Source organism: Acromyrmex echinatior, chromosome 3 (genome assembly GCF_024713525.1).
Source record: "Acromyrmex echinatior isolate Ae372 chromosome 3, ASM2471352v2, whole genome shotgun sequence".
NCBI classification, from domain to species: Eukaryota; Metazoa; Arthropoda; class Insecta; order Hymenoptera; family Formicidae; genus Acromyrmex; species Acromyrmex echinatior.
Window position 1 is genome coordinate 10,982,824 of NC_141854.1, and position 17,118 is coordinate 10,999,941.

The 17,118-nt window shown below is 32.6% G+C and overlaps 1 protein-coding gene across 16 annotated transcripts in view; it reads right to left on the minus strand.

Annotated features, from left to right (window-relative positions):
* Positions 1 to 17,118, minus strand: part of mtd (TLD domain-containing protein mustard) — a 155,456-nt gene that overhangs the window by 63,318 nt on the left and 75,020 nt on the right. For 12 of the 16 annotated variants that reach the window (XM_087404483.1, XM_087404481.1, XM_087404478.1 and 9 more), the window contains 2 exons: positions 1,684 to 1,752; positions 426 to 532 (listed from right to left, as the gene is read on the minus strand). In XM_087404483.1, coding sequence (XP_087260609.1) covers positions 426 to 532; positions 1,684 to 1,752 — 176 coding nt within the window. The remainder of the gene's footprint in view (positions 1 to 425; positions 533 to 1,683; positions 1,753 to 17,118) is intronic. The other 4 variants (XM_087404488.1, XM_087404482.1, XM_087404489.1 and 1 more) reach the window with 1 other exon arrangement.

Below are 17,118 nucleotides of genomic sequence, written 5' to 3' on the forward strand. Positions count from 1 at the left end.
CCATCTTTGCCAAGAACGGTTCTCTAAAAATTTAGTCGTTCGGAATCGACGTTAAAAAATGTCCCGTATGATTGTGCGCACCACAGGCATATGAGAGAAGTCACCACGCTCGATCACGACAACAGAACTAAGAAGAATGCCATTTCTACCAATGTAACTTAATTTTAATCTCGGTTCAACTCTTCATCTTTTACTAGTTCTAAGAATTTGAAAAACATGAAGAGTAAATTGAACCGAGATTGAAGTTAATCTGCAATGATAGAAAAAGAGCATACGATTTTTTTAAAGAGAACAAATCTCGACATCTTTTCTAAAATAATATTCGCGACTAAACGAGATTTATTCCATGTGGGTTGGAATTTTCATGCAAAATATCCTACGCGATCAATTGTTTCAATTGTTTAATAGTGTAATAACGTACTCACCTCTCGAGAGTTTATCCACAGATTCAAAACGTCCTTCGACCTTGTTCCGTAGAGCGTCCAAATCGAAGGGTGCTGTAAATCCATGATCCACACTACGACTCTTACTCCTGTAATAGAATAAATGTAGTTACTAATTAGCTTTACTCTCGTTTATATCTCGAGCTCGTTGCACAATAAATTTGATTAAGTAAAACGAAATCTGCTGAAAAGTAGATCAGAGGAGATAGAATGAAACGATCAGAATGTGTCGAGATGTACTCTACTCCCACACAGACGCTTTTTAAAAAATTAATTTTAAATTCCCTGCAAATTCCACTCCAAAAATGTCGATTTGCAAAATTTACCTGAAAAGTCATTTGAATAGAAAAAAGAAAAAAATAGTTGAAAATGTGAAATGAAAATGATACAAAATGAAAACAAACGCGCAAAATTATCGGATAATGAAAAGGTATTTGTTTGCAGTTTACGTCCCCGGAATGGAATCAAGACGCTTGCACATTCGGAAATAGAGTCAAGAGAACTCGTCGACTTACTCTTGTGGGATGTACGCGGTAGACGTTAATAGTTTGGCGTGACACTATTTGTAAAACGCTCAGCTCAGTGGAGGCAATCTCGCGTAGCCATAACAAAACGCAATTTCACGATGCAACGAACCGTGCACTGTGCGGGTTGTCTCCATAAGTCGCGTCGTCTAACGCGTGGCCGACAAAGATAAAGTCCAATGAAATTCCTGCGAATGGGTCTGAATAATATGACATAGTGAAACGTGAAAGAAAGAAAAAAAAAAGAAACAATCGGTGAATGAAAAAAATCGGTGAACGAACTTGCGTTATGTCATAATAATGACATATTGCTGTAAGTCACATTTCTGTTAAGTTTCTTTTAGAATTGTTTTAGTTTTTTGTACTTTTCAGAAACATAGAAAATTTTTTAATATCGAAAAAGAGACGTGTAATTACATAAATTTCTTTTGCAATCATCTTACGGCTAGATTTATCGTCAGTAAAAAAAAAAAGACATTTTCTTAAAAATAAGATTCTACTTCTAAATCTTGCCATTCTTACATGCTTTTTATAAACAATCTTGCGTGCATTTATCTAAAGGATGCACAATCGTACTACATTCTAAACATCAATACAAACAATAATAATGAGATAATATCTATTTATAATACTTAGTTCTTACTTAGTTCTTCTGCTGAAGTCCAGAGAAAATAGAGAAGTGATGAGATGATAACGTGCATATGTGTTTTGCATACCTGACATAAGATGTTGAGAGATTTTCCGTCGATTTTGAAGTTGTGACATCCTGAGAGAAACGCCTGGACCTGGGATGCAACAAACAATCCAAAACAAGGATGATGAAAACACATGCAATCTACAACGTGCGCAGGAGCTTAAAAAACTAAAGTCATAATTAAATTGAAAGAAAAAGTAAACTGCAGTACGCTTGAAAAGTAATTTCTATCCAGAAAACTATTTTCCACGCAAAGTACTTAAAGTATTTTAACCTTTCGCAGAATTTAATGAGCAACCTTTTGCGTGCTTGACATTTTAATTCGCACTGTACGAACATGCAATTTATCAATTATAGCAAATTTTTCACAATTTTGTGTACGTATTAAAATAGTATTAATTCATCACATTTATTTTTGTAAAACAAATTTTTATTTCTTTTAAAATTTCACTGAAATACATGATAATTCGAAATTCTTTTCTCTTGTTATAAAATTTAAAAATATACCGTTAATATAACGGCATTACTTCTTTAGAAAATATTCACTCTTCTCCGTCTTCGATTTAAGTAAAAAATTCCACTCCAAGCGTACGGCAGGAAAATTGCCAAATCAAATTAAAAACAAGCGTGGTTGCAAAAAATAATTCGACGAGAGCATGACGCTCGCAGTTGAAAATAAAACATTCTGAACATCAAATCGAACTAATCGTTAGAAAATTAATGATCGTAATGCATTGCAGCATTCTAATGGATGCTCATGCAGCTTTGTTATTTGTCGCAATCCGTGCTGTGGGCAACAAGTGTTGTCTATGTCGTGCGCGTAAATCACGAAAATGCAATTGCACTTCATGCGGCAGTAGCCATACTCGATTCGCTCAATTTGAAAAGTAACATCGCGCGCACGCGGGAGGCTGCGACTCTTCCCGCGCTAATTGCATCCGACGTTTTAATTCAATTACATTCGACACGGCTTAGCGGGTTCACTCGTTACTGAGGAAGAGCTCCGAATTAATGATTGCTATAAAATGTCAAAAATTCTTTTCTCGAAACACTATATTTATCAGCAAATATAAAAACATGTTTTTTTTTATTTTATGCAAATGAAATAAATAATTATGCGGTCCACAAAATTTTGCTAAAAATGGCTCTCTAAAAGAAATTCTTAAAGAAAGTCGAACATATAGTTAATCTAATGATTTTTTTTTTATTATGAACCAACAAACATGTTTCTTATTTCTTTATTGTGCAATAACCTTCGTGAATAATTTTCTTAATTCACAGTAAAAAAAAAACTAACACTGAAAAAAAAAGATATTATATCAACAGCGTTATTTTAATTAAAAATAATATTATTAATTCAATAATAATATTAATGAAACAAATAACGTTTTAAAACGAAAGCATAAAGTATTTGTTTCCTTAATAGTGTTATTGAATTAATAAAATTATTTTCAATTAAAATAATACTGTTGATATAACATTCTTTTTTCAGTATATTTGCATTTTTTATCCAACGAAATATGACTTAAATATTTTATTCTGTGAATTATTTCAAATCTGATTTAATAAAAAAATTTATATCTTTTTTTTACTGTGAAGTTGAACATCACTATGGTTTAGAGAGATTATTCTATAATGCAATATATCACAAGCGAGTGGAATATTATTCATTAAGTGAATAATCGAATTATCCACATTACCGATGAATTAAACGATGAAATTGGATTATTTGTGGTAGCAAATTTTATTAAAGATTTAAGAAAGTTTCTGTAGAATTGCGGTTGTCTCTACGTTTAGCGCTGTAATATTTAGCAACTCGGCAGAAACTCGGAAGTAATGTGAGCCAAAGGGCGTGCACGTGTAGACTAAACAAAACTGAGAGAAAACGTTTTATGTATCGGAAGATATAAATTCAGAACTTTGCAGTATATATATCTGAATACAGAGGCAAAATAATAATGTACAAAATATAGTGCTCAGTACCTTCGGATGTGACTCATTTTAATTGCTCCGACTATTGGCGATTAGGCATAAATTTGCGTTAAATCGTACGACGTTGTGCCAATAATTATGCCACCGAAACAGCCTGAAGGCAGGCGAAATTAATATTACTGTGCGACATTCCGGGAAATAAAATAAATTGTCGAACAATATTTAATTAAGTGACCTAATGCGAGCACCCTTTTCACCGGTCCGGGTAAATATGAGCGGACAGGTATAAATAGCTATGGCACAATTTCGATGGCTCTTGTTTACGCGTCCATTGCTTTCACGCTCGGGCAATATACTTCGCCAAAAAACAAATATTTACGTAACACTTCGCGAGGTTGTGAGTTATATTCGCGATTTTCCGCGACGGGGGCTGAAAGATGGCACTGAAGTATATATTTGCTGAGGAAATACTTCATGACTGCGCGATAAAAAATGCATAGCATTATGTTAATTATGAAAATCGCGGTATGAGTCGAGAGAAGGACAATTAATAAGCCACTATACTGCGAGTTCTCAGCCATCGGAGATATAAATAATAAATTCGTAATTCAGTCAATCGACCGGACTTTCGATGAAACCACATAACCGCGTGCTAAAATATTTAATCATTTATACGCAATATTGGAATTTTTAATCCCTCTTTGAGCCTGAAAACTTATATGTATCTTCCTACAACTGTTTACATTTCATACATCAAATTTATCGCAATCTTTGAATTTGTTTTTAATTAACAGAACCTCGTAATTCGTTCGAATGTAACACGGATAACAAAATGAAGAAATTATACAATCGCCTATTTCACAAAAAAACTATATAATAATTTAAATTCAATAAATAATGTAAAGTAATATACCTAATGTTAATCGGTTTTAAAAATATTTCTTCACTTGTTTCAGTTGTTACAATATAACAACAGCGCCTGGAAGTAGGCAACTGTGAACAACTGCATGCATAGATGACGTCGATTTTTTTGCAGGCGCTTTTCTCTCTTATTAAAATTCCCTCTCTCTCTCTCATTATAGTTTCCTTATTATAGTTTCATTCATATACCTACTGACGTAAACAGTGGCGGTGATTCAGACACAGATCGAGACGTGCCAAGATATGTGCCATAAACTAACATTAAAATAATATTAGACTAACGAATAACATTAGAGTATTAATATTAGATATTGCCACGTCAACCAAAATTGAAAACAAAATTTAAGTAAAATCGAAGCAGAATTATTGCCACAAACTTTGATGGACATTTCATTTATATTTAAGATTTTTTCAATCCTCTTTTTAAAAAGCTTCAATTTTCGAATTTATTAAATATAAACTTGGAGAGAAGAACGACAAATGTATTTTACACCGATCTAATATTTATCAGTTACATACAGATTTTTTTTAAACCTTTATAATTTTAAATTTTACATTTTTTTTAACTTTATAAAATCTTCATAAATATTTTAATATAAATAAAACAACAGCCATATGTGGAGTACTATCTCAATAATAATCTCAAATCAACAACAATCTTAATAAGAACATTATAATAATATAATAGTACAGAATATTCATAGTTTCTTGATAAGATTTTCTAATTAAGTGTATCAAACGTGCAAATAATAAATTACAGAGGATATTTTATTTAAACTTCTCTCTGTTTTTTCCTGTGGCTAATGTGCACTTTCGGAACTTAAAATGAAATAGGTAAATATTTAATATTTGGCAAAAGCGAGAGAGTTTTTTTTAGTGTAGTGCAGAAATAAAATCAGAGTTTAAAACAACAGCATAAAACAATCGCATTTGAAAACGATGAAAGTTGTATCGCTAAGAAAAAAAAAAAGGGAGAACTGCTTTTAATCCACACGAGCGCATTTCAATCTATTCAGAAAAATTTCATCATGATGGCTTTACTGTGAAAGTTTACGTACACTCCAGCGATGATACAAAATGGACAGTTGATTTGCGAGCAATCGACAGTTAGCAGTTAATAATGCAGAGTTTCGGATGACCTCCTTACGCTTGAACGCGACTCAAATGGCTCGAGTTACGTGTCCGTGCGGTAATCCGTCACCAATGGATGCAATAGTAACGGACGGTACCTCAGTTCCTTGGTACGTGCACAGACGGCGTGCAATTTCCCCCGTTCTTCAGCTATCGGTCGCGACGGTGAGCTGCGTGACCGAGATCACGCTCGTCGATCGGCTCGAACGAGGTGCTTCTTACGTTCACCCACGATGGAATTAGGATCGCCCGTCGACGAACCGTCGAAAAAGAGAAAGGTGGCACGAGCACGCGCGCGTGCGAGCGAGCCATTTCGACATTTCCTGCGATAATCGCGCGGCCGTATTCCCCGGCGCGGCGAAGCGTCGCGTCGCGTCGCGTCGCGTCGCGTCGTTGTCTGGGTCTCCCGATGACTCTTAATCTCTTCCGACAGTTGCACGCGCGTCACGGGAAATCTCCGTGGGGAGTCTCCTATTCTCAGTGACGAAATCGCGAGGGGCAATTTATCGTTGGATGTTAATTGAGGCAATCGTGATTAAGATTAAACGAACTGCTTAAGCAGAATCGCTGGAATTGTTTCTTAACACGACGCAATGTAATCGTTCATTTCAATGAAAGGTAAATATATTGGGTATACGGAGGAAAAGTTTCTTCATATTTTTTTTAATTCAAAATTGTATATATATACACAATATCTTTAAAAATGAATGAAATTTAAATTTTAAAAAAGGGTTTTAAAACTTGAAATTGCTACTTTTATTTTTTGAGCTTTTGTGAGTTTGATAATTTTTTATGTTTAAAAAACTACGAGCTGAAAAAGGTGAAAAATTTTCTTTTTATTTTGAGGGTCTCTCACGTACACAAAAAAAATTTACGGAAATTCTCAACTACCTATCGTGAAAACTTGAAACTTTCTTCTTCAAAATCAATTTTTAAAAATGTTCCTACGGTTTTTTGTTCCTGAATTATTCGCGAGTTAAGTAAAGAAGCATTCAGACTTTGATTGTTCATAACTCTGGTAAAAATTATCATACCGTTAATTTAAAAAGAGATTCTTAAAGCTGAAACTTTGCTCTAGCGAATGATATAATTGTAATGAAAATTTCGCAACAAATGAAAAACTTTTGCAAACAAGTTTTTTTAAATATGAAGAAATTTTTTTCCCGATATTATTGAAGAGAGAAAGAAAGATAAAAAAAGAGCAACGTGATTGAAAAATGATTGGGAATTTTGGATATGTCTGGCATGATTAAAAAAAATATTATGCATATTTTAACAATATTAAGATTAGAATAGCAAACTTATGAATACATCAACTAATTGTACACTTTTTATTTTTCCTTTTCTAATATTTTATCATTTTTCTTTTCGAGAAAATATATTGTCTAAATTTTTCGAAGTGAAATCTCACTTCAAAAGATTGAAAATTGAGCCTTGAAAAATGAGTAAAAATATTTTCGCTCTTGAATAAGAGTTTTCACTCTTTATAGAGGTGAGATTTCATTCATTTGAAGTGAGATTCACGCCGAAGGAATGGAATCTCACTCTTTTTTTTGGAATGAGACTTCATTCCTTGGAGCGACTTTCACTCCAAAAAATTTAGAGAGTACATTTTAAATATATAATGTAAAATCTGCAATTGTATTTGAAACTGTCTAGAACATCGAAATATTGCACATTGCAATTCTAAGACCAAAATACTACTATCAGGAAGACGTGTGTTTACTTGTTCAAGAGTGTGTAATAAATACACCGCTCTATCAAGTTTTATGTGCGAATTGACTTTACTGTCCTACTATCATATTTCATACAGCCACAACGCCATCAAATTGGCAAGATGGGGCATCGTGCCAAAATGATTTCCTTTTATGATACATCGCGCCGCTTAATGTCTCGAATCCAAATTGAACATCTGATCCGAATTAAATTCGGTGTTTTACCGACAAGCTTTTATTATGCACGTTTGTTCCGCAAACACGACCATTCGCAGGAAATCTTTTATTATTCCAGATGTATATTATTATTATTATTATTATTGTTGTTGTTGTTTCTGGAGAACTTGCAAGAATCGCTCATAAGATTTTATACGGGCAATAAACAATATTCCATCGTGGAACTGCCACTGCCCCAACGATAAATGCAACCGATAATCGCGCCATTACTTGTTTTTTTTTTTTTTTTTTTTTTTTTTTATAATGATACGCAGCACAATTGGTTTCTACAAAGTTCCTTTGTGACGAACAAATCAATCGATATCGTTGTGCATGTTTCATAGCTCAAGAAGCGACTCGTATTATTGCGCATCCACGTTTCTCCATTGTGTCTGGAATACATTATCGTACCTTTAATTATTATGATTAGCATTAAAACGATAAATTGTTCGTGTTTTAATGATAGGATGGAAAATACTTTTAATTGTATATGTTTGTAAGGTTTCTCTAAATTCCGTCTCAGGTACGAAGGAAACTCGATAAAATCAAGATGAGGATTCTCTCGTTCTCCGTTAACGAGCTACTAAAGCAAACATACAGCATCGATGTTTCCGTTAGGCAACGATGCGAAGAGATGTTCTTCCCCGTCGTTGACCGACTCGTTTAACGATCGTCTCGGAACCACAAGGATGAAACTCGTTGTCCTCGACAACAATGGATCGATATCTACGCCAAACTCCGTCACCGGAAGACAAACTTTACGGAGGAAAGAGAGTAGGGAATATGTGCGTGTACCTATGTCTGTGTGTAGCAATCAGGTTGTTCGGGAACAACGTTGGCCACCGAGACGGAAACTCTGCTGACTGTCGGCGTTGTTTTAACGAGGCAGGGCTCCGGGAATTCGCAAAGGATAAACTCGATTTGTGCCGCCTCGTGTGCCACAAACCGCGTTACTTTATGACGTAACCTCGCCCATATAATGTAATCGATGTAATGTATCGTATTTGGTACTAGCGTAGTGGGATCGAAGCTGTTGCGGAAATGTCGAAACGGTGATCGCTCTGGGAATAAAACTGATTGAAGTACTATATCGGACATAAAGAATATCGCTAATATCCTAGTTAAAATAAAAGATATGAAAAATAATTTGGAAAAGATTATACAGAGAAAATATTAAAATACTTATTAAATGTAATCATTAGAAGTTTCTATAAGAAACAAGTAATAAAATGTAAGAACTATTTTACAAGTACAAAATAAATAATAACAAACTTAGAGTTCAATAATTTTTAATTATTTCCAATCTGTTCCTAGAATACAATATGTCCATTATTATTTTCTCATACACTTTAGCAATTTTTTCGTCTTACAATCAGACATTTTAATCGTCCTTAATTTATATCGGTACAGAATTTTTCTTTTCCTCATTTACGAAAATTACCTGGCGTGACTCAAAAGAATGTGGAAATTCCATCGTAAACGGAGAGTCAATCGTATAATATAGTGTTCGCGTTATCATCCTACAAATTAAGCGGAAATGCCGACAATCGTAAACGAAAAAAAAGAGGAAGAATATCAAAGAAGAAACGCAACATGAAATTTTATTCTCATGATGATTCTAAATGTTTCATTACATCAAAAACTTAACTTGCACTTTAAATTGTATACAAGATTAAAATTACTTCCAAGAAGAAAAACTTACAGTTTTATCGTATAAACTTTTACGAACATGTATAAATATATAAATATTTCAAGATATGTCTACGTATTTCTTAAGAAATACGTAGAGTGTAAAGTAGATATTTAATAAAATTCTCTTTGTTTCTGAAATAAAACCTTGTACGTGCTAGGTATAATAGGATAAATACGAGTAAATAAAGAGAGGAGACGAATTTTATTCGAATCGCGTTTCCTTGGTGCGTTTCTTGATGGAAAGCCAGATGCTTCCGCTTCAAAAAAGCGTGAATCGAGGACATCTAGTTTCCGCCTAATTGATACCTTCATTCAATTCAAGAAAGAAATATTAAACGAGGTTAAAACAACATTCTTTTGTTAGTATCAACAATTGCGAAGGTCGAAGAAAAATATCATTATAAGAACTATTTCATCATTTCGGACTAATAAAATATTTTTCTTGCATCATATCATTTCCTGTTACAATTCTCTCTCATGTTTATATATTTTCTAGAAAATGTGTTATGATAGAGATAGAGAGAGAGAGAGAAAGAGAGAGAGAGAGAATATGATAAATTAATCAACTATCACATCATGATATAAATAAATAAAATTCACAATTAGGCAATTAATTAATTAAAATTCTAAAATAAAAATATATTAATTACGCAATATCAATATTACTTTATATTTTTGATATACAATATTAATTAGATAATTTTTAATATTTAGGAGACATCAAAGTTCATTCTCTTGAAAATTTTAAAGGCTTATTGAATCATATTATGGTCTGCCTTTTCACAGCTATATTGTGGCCGTAATTGAAAAACAATGTAACTTAAAACGTGAGATTATATACACGTATTCGTAACGCGTACGTCGACATCGTTGCAGGAATTTAAACGTATGTATCATTATACAATCGATGCACTTTATCTATCCACAACACTATATACGGTGAACAATCCTTTGAGACGATTGCCAATCGATCGGCTTATTCGATGCGCGTGATTTCCGGTCGATGGCCGTTTCATATTGTCGCGTTAATTAAAGCCCACCCGCCGAAACTGTGGCCTTTACCATGGAAGTCCAGCCATTAATTCGGAATGGCAATTAGACGAAGAGATTAATTTTGTGACTACGTTTTGTGGCGCAGGCCAAGCCATATACTGTGATATAATCATCATAGTAATTATAAATTTATAAATTATAAAGCCACAAATTCATGTGCCGCGTACTCGTGTGTACCTTACGATGTTATAGCTGTGCAAAAAAAAACAAAAAAAAATTAATATTTTTCTTGCGCATTAGATTCTAAAGTAGTCTAAAAATCTAACGTTTGCAAAAAATTTTTTATCTTTAATTTTAATTTAAAAATCACCGAGCCGATCGTAAAAAGAAAAATATTTTTAGCTACAATTAAAAAATTAATAAATAATTTAACATATTTATTAATACATAGTTTAACAATTAATAGCTTTATGTGTATTAATGAATATTATTATATAAAAAGCATAAATTAAAAAATTTACTTAAGTAAACGAATCTATTTAGTCAGAGTGACACTAATTTTAGAGCACCACGTATTACTTTACACATAAACATGTATGCTTATCACACGTGTCTCAGATTACGTTACTTATTAAATATACATGTACTATCGAGTTTTCATCGTACATTAATAATGTTGGTATAATATATAAGGTGAATATAAACTAACTAAAAAGATACTTAATTAATTAAATAACGTATACGTTATAACGTCATAACGTTTTAAGTTACAATCTCCTATTACGATGATACCTATACATAGAAAAGATCGTATAGAAAAGTTCAAAGATCATCGATAAATTATCTCGACTACTATAGTTGATCAAATAAAAATTTAATAAGCTCATAAAGATCCTTCGTAATGTCCACAACTGCCGAATTATTACATCTCATGTCACGTATCGACCGCAAATTCGCGAAGCGACAATCTTTTAATCTCTCTCTTGACGAGCTCATCTACGAATATCATTATTGGACAAATAATCATTATCGATTGCTGACTCATACTTTCTATATATCTATCTTGTTAATCGGCGATATTTCACCGTAACTTCCGCGTGTAAAATAAGCCGCGAGCTAAAAGTGAATGTATTACGATGTATGTATAATCAAGTTATTCGCTTTCAGTTTTTCATACTCCGGATATCCGGAAGAACAAAATTTCTAACCATTCGTTTGGCACGTGTAAAATTTAATCCCTAGAATCCACTCGATATTTGATCGGTCAATTATTCAGAAATTTGATATTTCTGTTAAATAAAAATCTTTCATTACATTTCTTTATATTACACATCGCAGACTCTTGTAAAAAAATTATGTGTAATACGGGTTCACGAGAAAAGTATCTTTCTATTTTTCGCATTTGTTTAAAAAATAACAGCGAGACAGAAAGCATATTAAATCCTGGGAATAATTACATCATAACCCAAAAATGCGAATCGCAGCAGTAATAAATTCGTTTGCGTCGGAGGTAGAAATCACATGAAAAAATCTGGCCATTTGGCTATTAAGCAACAACAAGCAGCTGTTGCGTGTTGGCGCCTCGACGTGCCGTCTCCTAGTTGACGTATCGGTTGCCAAGAATTCTCGAGATACAAGAAAAGATTCAGAGTCTGGGTCGCAGCCAGGTTTAATGAACGCCTTACAAAACAAAGCTAGATGACGGAATGGACGATGAATGTGCATTATATATGGAACCCAGAAATGTATGCTATATTATAGTTTTACCGTTTGTCACAATTTATGACCCGCGAATGGCGCAAATTATCATCCGCGAGAGCATAATAATAATAGTGTTTAGATTAATTACCAAGGTCAATCATACAATGTCTTATTTCTTCTCCCTCTTCTTAATTAACGCCTATACGTATATTTACCGCATTGTGTTTGTCATTCATAAATGGTCAGTGTTTATCAAACGTCTCTGTATCTTGTTATCTAACTCTGCAATCAAGGCGTCAGTCCAGAAAAATAAATCAACCCACGCAAGAAACATGTAAAACAACACGATATATTTTTTAGATACACAAAAGTTGAGGGTTTATAATTTCAACGAATTCTTTAAAAATCGTAGAATAAATAAAATAATCCGAGATAAAATAATTCGTCAGGCAAGAGAAATTTAAGAATGTAAAAAACTGTAAGAACATAAATCAGAGGTATGGTTTTAGCATGATTGTATTTCTTATAATAATATCTATTTGTCATCTTGTATAAAGAAGATAGATTGAGTGTATAAATAAAAATGCATATTTCTCTAGCGATATATTGTCATCATTATTAACAAAGTAGTGGAATTTATTCAATTCTGAATCCGGAGTCTAACATTTAATATTTCAAAAGAACGGTACTCGAATAAGGATAAAATACCTACTATGAGAGTACCGTTAGCCTCGGCCATTGTGCGAGCAAACACGATGCAAGCGAAAGTCTATTGTTTTCTTATGCACGGCAATATTCATAGTAAATTCATATTCTTGCACTTTCTTCTTAAATCCTTTCAAGGCATGTTATTGGGAAATAAAAATTTAACATCATACGCGAAATTTCGCATTCATGACGACACTTTGCTGACGTTATGAATTTTGCGTTTCATAGAAAAATTCCATCGACGTTCCCATTTGCATCTGCATCGATAAACGCCAAAGTTTGCGAGTTGACAAACGATGCATACCGTTTCGTTAACCAATGACGTCATCCATCGTCATTGTTCAATTATAATGCACCATGTATGCACGCGATTTCGTTGACTCTTTCGAAGTCGCAGAACCGATTGTTACGAATAAAACATCACGGCATTTACAAATATGTAGTAGCCGATAGTAATACTAGCAGTGCTAGTACAAAAATACTACTTTACACTGTTAAATTCATAATGTCAAATTATATCCAATTGGAGTTTTTTTTTATCATTTTTATAGATCGTCCTATTCAATGCGTCGTTAAATTAACTACAATAAAACAAAAGAGTTAAACAATTTAACTCGAGAAATTCATTAAATATGACTTCAAATTTAGTTCATTATTTATTAAGTGCATACGTTGATATAGATGTTCTTTACTTAGAAACTAAACCATTCAATCACAAACAATGAATTGGTTTACATTTTGATATAAAATGGAAGTTGAAAATAACAAAATGTTATTTCACTCAAAAAATTATCATTGTTCCTTTGATACCAACAATGTAACTTAAAAAAAAACTATTTGATCATTTAAACGTTAATGTTCTCAATTTAATGAACAAAGCCATATTTACAAGAAAAAGTGAGAAAGTAATAGTATGCAAATAAAATATACATGAATGAAAATATATCGTGATATACGTATATTATATTTATATTTCAAATATTGTATAATCATGTATTTCATGCAAGAATATTTAAATATATTCAAATAAAAAATCTTCAAACTTATTGCATTATATTAATTAATAATTAATTAATGCAACTATAACATGGTGAAATAAGGTAGAGCGATAAGTGAAAGAATAAATGAATACTCAATTATATTCGCTCCGGGTATAAGTATTTAAATAGTAATTTAATATGATGGTTAAATTCAAAAATAAAAATCTGACTTTAAATGTGAATATTTATAGTTTTATATATATATATATACACACACACACACACACATACATATAATTATAGAATACTAGTAGCTTAATATTAAATAATTTTTTGTTTAAATATTAGTGCACTGTTTATTAGCACAACACTAGCCCAAATTTCTTACATTATTAATGTTTTAAATATAGAAAAGTTTAAAAATTTCCTAAAATGATTTGCAAAAATATTTCATTATTTGCGAGTAAATAATTAGAACATATTTAATTTTTTATATTTTCTATATACGTCACAATTTTTTATCCTTCTTGAAAAATTGATTTTGTCACAACGACACAACAACTTTAAGAGGAACAACGTATTAAAAATATGTGTATGTGGTAGTGAACGAGACAATAGCATGGGCGAGCATTTTCCGTCGCGGTTTTTTTCTCATCTTTTACGTAGAGAAGCGCTCTGTGGATTTTGCGGGAACGACAGATCCCGCTGCTGCTCGTTATGAAATTCGCTTAGCCGTGTTTCGTCGGGGCTCGTAACTCGCACAGCTCGACTTTCTAATAGTCTCCATACTCGTATAACAGTGCAACGCAGGGCCGAACTCCGACGCAACGCGACCAGCAATCGCCGACGATAGTATCATTTGATTGCATCGATACCGAGTCACGCCGGCAAAGCATTTTCCTCGCGTTTCAATCTTAAGCAAACGGTTTTCATTGCCATTCCGCACATATCGGTATATTATATTTGAAGATAATACACGATAGAACAAGATTATTGATGCAACAATTACGCAAATTTCATCATTTCCTTCGATATGGAAGAATTAACGATATACATATACTAAACTTTTCCACGACATACTATAGATTAATAAATCTTATTAATTCAACACGTTTTAATCCCTTTCATGATAAAGGCATAAGTTGAAAATATGTAGCAATTATTAAGACTCTTATATTCTGTAACTCTTAACAACAGTGTCGATGTCATTACATTGCTGTTGCACAGGTTTTACATATCATAAAAAACCTGTGCAATAATAATATAATAATACCGACATTGCCGTTAAGATTTATTACAGAATAGAAGCATAAATAGGCCGTGTTTGCAAAAATTATATTACATTTATTATAGTAGATACTTGAAGTTTATATTATCTCTCAGAAAAAAAGTAAAATTAACTTGAAAGAAAAACTTTTATCTTATATTACAAAGGCATTAACTATAATGCTACGTCACGATGTAGAGTTTAAAGGATTTGCAGTAAGGTGCCAAATTAAATTTGATAGAGAATAAATAATATAAATATCACAGCCATCGCCACGCACTATGACATCATATTTACTGCCTAGCTTTCTATTTGCATTTCCTACACGCTTCCTATTTCGTTAAATCGGTTGGTTGTTATCGCATAATCTGCATTTGTCGTTCCCGTGAAACTGCACGTTGTTGCATGCCATCGTGAAAGCACTCTAGTTCTGACTGCATTTTTAAGGTAATAAAACGCCGAAACGAATCGTGTTCCGCGTCTCGCAAGGATGCACACGTACAACACCGTCCCTGAACGTTGGTACGCCCTCGACGTGAGTAAAAATAATATCGTAATATCTTCGTGCCCGGTCGTTTTGCGTGCCCCTCAACAACGCATGAAAGAGCTCGTATATTCCGCTACTTCACGTCTTTGGCACCCTTTCAGCCGTGCTCGATGCAAATGCAACGTTTCGCGCACTCACCGCGATTCAAAACTGGTTCCGGACTATCTCACAACCGGTCAGAGTAAATAGCTCATTAAAAAAATTCAGGCAGATTATTTATACGTACACAAGACGATATTGATTTTGATAAATGATGTGATGTAGAAGCATCAAGTTATAAATAAAAAAACATATATAAAATAATAGATAAATAATGAATAAATTTAGATAATGTTTACAGTAGAAAAAGCAGCTTTGCAACTGTTGTAAGAGAATATATAAGTGGTTTATATGTTTAATTCGGTATTCATAGTCGGTTTTTATATTCAAAGTCTTAAATATAGTTTCAAGACTATTTTGTATGTTATAAATCAATCACAGAGCTGTATTAATATTTTAATACATTACTTAAGAGGTTCTAATTGAAATAAGAACCAACTATGAATAGTGATCAAACAATAAGACCAGTATTCATGCAGACCATTCTTATTTCAAGACTGTCTTAAGTAATGTCTTAACGTGCTAATACTTTTATGTGATTGGCTTGTGACATCTTAAGACTGCATTTAGACTGTCTTAGATCCAGCGAGAAACTAAGAGCAAGAATCATTAAAGAATCTTCTTGAGAATTTTATAAAAATTGTTTTTTCTGCTAAACGCAGCCATTAAAAATTTACATAAGTACAATAATTATACCACGTGTAAAGCATAACTATAATACATCGTAAATTATATCACAATAAAATCATGTTTCAAAGTTGTTATTATTATCATGTATCGAACTCTATTTTTGATGATATGCCTCTCACCAACTAAATCTGTTCGTTCTAAAATGTGTACATCGTTTACGAAATATTAATATAATAGTACGAGTGCGAGGCTCTTTCTCTCGTTTAAATCGCAAAGGAATGATTAAACCACATGGTGCTTAGGAGTGACTTTACTTCCGCGCTCCTGCAACATTGCAACGCTCTGACCTGAATTTCCAATTCTTCTGAGATAGATAATTTGTAGTTTATTAGATGCGAGAGTAACAACCCAACGGCAATTTTGTTTCGTATAAATCTATTCTTTCTCTAGCATGCGCATGTTCATCTCGATATGAATTTGAGAAATCTTTTTGGAAAGCATCGAAATGTTAAACTGTTTTATTGTTAATAGTACGATGCATACACGGCGTTTATTTACCGATGAAATGTTCCAGTTTTGTAAAATGCTTGTTTTGAAAACAGTATTGCGAAATAAAAGTTATTGCCATATATACAGTTATCTGTATCAGAATTTGGAAACTGTGTAACGTTACTCCGCTAAATATTGAGTTGGGAGCAAAAGTTCATAGAGCTACATTGATCATATAAAAATATAATAAATTTTAATAAATATTTGTTTGAATAGTGCCAGTTAAATATTTACTAAATATAAATCTATATTTATGTGCTACAAGGATTATTCACTTGCTTTAACTATTATTTTTTATTTAGCAAATATTTACTTTTACAAATAAATGTGATATTTTTCAAAAAATTGTTATATTTGTACTGTTATATTCAAACAA